This window comes from Macrotis lagotis, chromosome 3 (genome assembly GCF_037893015.1).
Source record: "Macrotis lagotis isolate mMagLag1 chromosome 3, bilby.v1.9.chrom.fasta, whole genome shotgun sequence".
Classification (NCBI taxonomy): Eukaryota; Metazoa; Chordata; class Mammalia; order Peramelemorphia; family Peramelidae; genus Macrotis; species Macrotis lagotis.
In genome coordinates this window covers 234,175,346-234,179,963 of record NC_133660.1, presented here as the reverse complement: position 1 = coordinate 234,179,963, position 4,618 = coordinate 234,175,346, and the positions used below count along the sequence as shown (strand labels likewise).

Here is a 4,618-nt window from a genome sequence, read left to right as displayed (position 1 = left end):
AATCTGAACACCCTGGACAAAAGGGAGCATTATTCCAAAATACCAAAAGGGAGGTCAAAGGCATATGGTTCAAGATCAAGTCTAGGTAGGCACACACATCAATGACAATAAAGGCAAAGAGGGAAAAAGGATGCCAATGTGGCATTCTAGAAAGGACTCAAATTTCCATCAGGACAAGAGCTGCTGGAAAGGATCATAGGATAAAGAGTTTTGTCAGTCAACACCTTCATTTTAAGGACAGGAACTCCATCCAGGAAGGTGTTATGATTTGCCCAATCACATAAATAATTGGCAAATTGAAAGGAAAAGGGAAGCTAGTTCTCAAATACTTAACTACTGAAGTCAGGTTTATCTACACACTACATTCCTATAAAGATGCTTTTATTTCCACCTCCAGTATCTAGGGGTTTAGCTATTGACAGAAATACAAAAAGGACACATGGTGCAGTACTTCACTTGAGATTATTTTTGGAGGGAAGAGTCTTTGTTGTAGCAGATCAAGAGTTGGCAATATGAAGGTTAAGAGCTTCTGCTTAAGAAAAACCTCAGCTCTTTCCTCTTTCCCCTTCTCTCAAGATGGCTGACAAAAACCCCCCAAAGCCTCTAAAGGAAAAGGTCAGAAAGGAAAAAAAGGAAAGGAAGGCCAAAAAGGAAGATGGGGCTGAAAAGGTGGTGAAAGAACCTCGAAAGCATTGCAGTCGAAACCCAGTCTTGGCCGGAGGGATCGGCAGATACTCCAGGTCTGCAATGTATTCCCGCAGAGCCATGTACAAGCAGAAGTATGCTGCACCAAAAACCCGGATTGAAAGGAAAAAGAAAGACAGGGTGCCTGCTACTATCTCAAAGCCAGTTGGTGGTGATAAAAATGGAGGAAACAGAGTAGTAAAGATTCGCAAAATACCCAGGTATTACACCCTACTGAAGATGTGGCGAGAAAACTCCTAAGTCATGACAAAAAAAAAAAAAACCCTTCAGCCAGCATGTGAGGAAACTTCACTCTAGCATCACCCCAGGCACAGTTCTGATTATGCTCACTGGCTGCCACAGGGGCAAGCCTGTGGTTTTCCTGAAGCAGCTGGCTAGTGGTTTGCTACTGGTAACTGGACCTCTGACCATCAATTGGGTTCCTCTACTACGATTAACCTTTCTGGTGTAAAAATTCCAAATCATCTTACTGATGCTTACTTTAAGAAGAGGCTCCGTAAACCCAGACACAAAGGAGAGATTTTTGACACAGAGAAAGAGAAATATGAGATTACAGAGCAGCGCAAGGCTGATCAGAAAGCAGTGGACTCTCAGCTCCTGCCCAAAATCAAGAAAATTCCTCAGCTCCATGGCTACCTGCATTCTGTATTCTCTCTCTCCAATGGAGTTTATCCTCACAAATTGGTGTTCTAAACGCCTTGCAGAGAACTCTTACTAAAATATTTGGAATAGTGAGAAAAAAAAGAAAAACCTCAGCTGTGCTAGTTAAATCATTCCATAAAAACGAATAGAAAAATATGGACAATAATGCCAAAAAGGATGAAAAGATACCAAAGACATCATACACAGGGATTAAAAAATCTTAAATTTTTTGTTTCATGAAAGCTTAAAAGGTTTGTGAATGGGTAAAAGAAAAACATTCAAGGTATGGACTAATGAGGTAAATACAACATGAAATTCACCAGTAGTGGAAAAAAATTTAAATACTAAAAGTAAATATTAAAAATAGAGATGAAATAGAGTCTGGAGACCCAACCAAAAAGGGGCAGGAAAAAACAAGGAAACAAGGGAAATTGCAAGTTTATATCAGTAGTAGCAAGAGGGAGCCAAGCTATGGGAGACTAAATTAAAGGCCACATGAGAGAAATGATTCAAGATACTACTGCTCAGTGGCCCCTGGCAACAACCCTCGGGGAAAGGAGCTTTATACATCTATCTATCTATCATCTATCAATGGATATAAGTTTGGTAACTGAGGATTAAGAAGTCGATTACCCCCAAGTTGCTTTCTCTGTAAAATGAGACTGACCAGACAGTAGGCTGAAATCAATGTAATTTTATTATTTTAGTACATAAAACCAAAGTTTATGCAACCAAAGCAGAGGCTGTGGATGATTCACTGCAAGAAAGGAAAATAAAAAGGTGTTAATTTTGGCCCTCAGTGCCCCCCACACAAAAATAAATCACCACAAGTGCAACATCAAGCAAGGCATTTAAACCCCAAACTAACTGAACCCACCCAAGGGTGCAGGATTCTTAGGTCCAGGGGAGAATATTCTTGAGATGTGTCAAAATATCCATAGAAAAAAAGGATCATTACTTACTATTTCCAATTGGGTGGAAGCACTCTCTTGGTCTTGTAGTACCGAGCCAATCTGTGAATTCGGCTCTCATTAAGAATCAGACGAAATTTAGAATCCTTATCCTAAAAATAAAGCCATCAAAAAAATCTCCCAAAAGAACATACAACGTAATAAAAGTATAATTGCTGAAACAGCTGAGAATTAAATAGCTCCTGATGAACTTGTCTACATTCTAGAGACACAATGTATGTAAATCTTTACTTCCCAGTAGACATAAATATAATTATAGTGCCGAATCAATCAACAAAGTCACCTAATGCTCTCCATATCCAGAAGTCCAGGCTTATATGTGATTTGGATCAAATAAAATCTATGGAAAGTTTACAGTTGTGCTTTCTCCACCAGACTAACAATCCAGCATCCAAGGAAGGTTTGTCAATACTAAGGAAAAAGTAGGAAATGCTAAGCTGTTTGGCCAATTTCAAAAGACTCTCTACATATTCATTCAACAATTTTTTTAGTGAACCATGTATGCTCAGTCACTCAGTCTTTTTTAGCTGATCAAATCACTTCATGCAAGTTGAGGATACTGAAAGATAAAGTTAATTGCTTTTCCTAAAACATTTCAAGAATACAAGGCTATTCAACTAACCTAAAAATTGACAAGATTTGTCTTATCAGCCAAAACATTCTTAATTGCTTCATCTTGTCAGACAAGATGAATTGCTTTTTACCTTTCTGTTTCTTTCCAGATGCTTTCGAACAGCTACGGCTTTCTTGATCAGGTGATAAAGATCTTCAGGAAGATCAGGGGCAAGTCCCTTAGACTTTAGAATTCTCAAAATCTTGTTGCCAGTGACAAAGCGAACTTGTGCCACTCCATGAGAATCCCTCAGGATAACACCTGAAAAAGGAAGCCCAATTAATCTACTAAGTCAGAACAGTTGAAGGTTTGGCCTAGGATTTTTTCAGAGATATGGTGATCAGAAGTGAGTGCTGGGCATAGATTCAAGAGTAGTGGCCCTGCCACTGGGTACTTGTGACTTCAGTCAAACTCAACTTTGGGGGCCTGTTTTCTCTCTTTTTCTTAATGGCTTTTCCATGGCAATGGGGGTCAAGTGGCTTGCCCAAGGCCACCCGGCTGGTAATAAGTGGCTGAAGCCACATTTGAACCTAGCCATCTTGGCCCATTTTCTCAATTGTAAAATGAGTAAGTGTCAAAAGTAACTTTCCCAGTGATTTTCTCAACAGTTTCTGTCCCTCAAAAAAATGCCCATGTTTGGTTACACACAGCACAGGCACCCCCTCACACACACACAAAGCAGCAGCACCACACAGCAACCACCAACAACCCAGGTTCCAGAACATTCCTCCAGAACGGAGCAAATCTCTGTAACTGGGCAAGTTTTCCCAAAGCTCAGTTCCCCATTTGCAAAAATGGAAAAAACAGGGACAGGTGGTGCAGTGAATAGGACACAGAGAATGGAGAGATCCTAAGCAGATCACGTTGTTTACCATTAAAAACAATGCACCTGGGGCGGCTCGGTAGTCCAGTGGATGGAGCACGGGCCCTGCAGTCAGGAGGACCTGAGTTCAAATCCGCCCTCAGGCACTTAATCGTTACCTAGCTGTGTGGCCTTGGGCAAGCCACTTAACCCCATTGCCTTGCAAAAACTAAATAATAATAGCAACAACAATGACAACATTAGCCTTTCACTTCAGTCCCCAGGCCAGCCCGCGCCATGGCCCTCGGTGCTTCCAGCTCACCCTCGGCCCGCGCCCACGTGGGCCCGCGCCCCCGGGCTCCCTCCCCGTGCCAGCTCCGCGCCGCCTCGGCTCCCCCGCCCCCCGGGCTCCCTCCCCGTGCCAGCTCCGCGCCGCCTCGGCTGCCCCATCGCCCGGGCGGGCACTCACCGATCTGCGAGGGCGTCAGGCCCTTCTTGGCCAGCTTGTAGATCTGCTCCTTCACGTCGTCCGAGGTGAGCTTCAGCCACTGCGGGCGGCAGGGAGGAAAGCTCGGGGTGAGCGCCCCCCGCCCCCGCGGCGCCCCCCGCCCCGGCCCCGGCGCCCCCGGCCGCCCCCCGCCCCGGCCCAGGCCCTCACCGTGGGCACGCTGCGGCGGTACGGCAGAGCCGACTGGGACAGGCCCTTCCTGCGGAGACAAACGGAGGGGGATTAGCGCCCGCCCCGCGCCCCGCGCCCCGCGCCCGCCCGGCGCCCCGGCCCGGCCCGGGCTACTCACCCGGGAGCGTGCATGCGACCCATGATGGCGACGATCGGGCAGCGAAAGAGAGAGGAGCTGCGCGCGCAGGGTAGGAAACCGTTCCAGT

At 45.4% G+C, this 4,618-nt stretch overlaps 1 protein-coding gene and 1 pseudogene across 1 annotated transcript; one reads left to right on the top strand and one right to left on the bottom strand.

Annotated features, from left to right (window-relative positions):
- The first annotated feature begins 502 nt into the window (after positions 1 to 502).
- LOC141518304 (large ribosomal subunit protein eL6-like) lies at positions 503 to 1,483 on the top strand (annotated as a pseudogene).
- A 543-nt stretch (positions 1,484 to 2,026) lies between these two features.
- On the bottom strand, positions 2,027 to 4,618 carry RPS13 (ribosomal protein S13). Its single transcript, XM_074230190.1, has 6 exons — positions 4,531 to 4,618; positions 4,392 to 4,440; positions 4,203 to 4,281; positions 3,023 to 3,192; positions 2,310 to 2,410; positions 2,027 to 2,104 (listed from the first exon to the last, which is right to left on the bottom strand). The coding sequence occupies exons 1-6, from the start codon at positions 4,551 to 4,553 to the stop codon at positions 2,071 to 2,073; spliced, it is 456 nt and encodes a 151-aa protein (XP_074086291.1). The 5' UTR covers positions 4,554 to 4,618; the 3' UTR covers positions 2,027 to 2,070.

Bases quoted from the DNA above. Each gene is read 5' to 3' on its own strand.
- RPS13 (XM_074230190.1), bottom strand. From the start codon at position 4,553: ATGGGTCGCATGCACGCTCCCGG. The intron at 2,411-3,022 runs GTAAAAAGCAAT...CTTTATTTTTAG, and splicing joins ATCTGGAAAGAAACAGAAAG to GATAAGGATTCTAAATTTCG. The intron at 2,105-2,309 runs GTAAGTAATGAT...CCTTTCTTGCAG, and splicing joins CTTCCACCCAATTGGAAATA to TGAATCATCCACAGCCTCTG.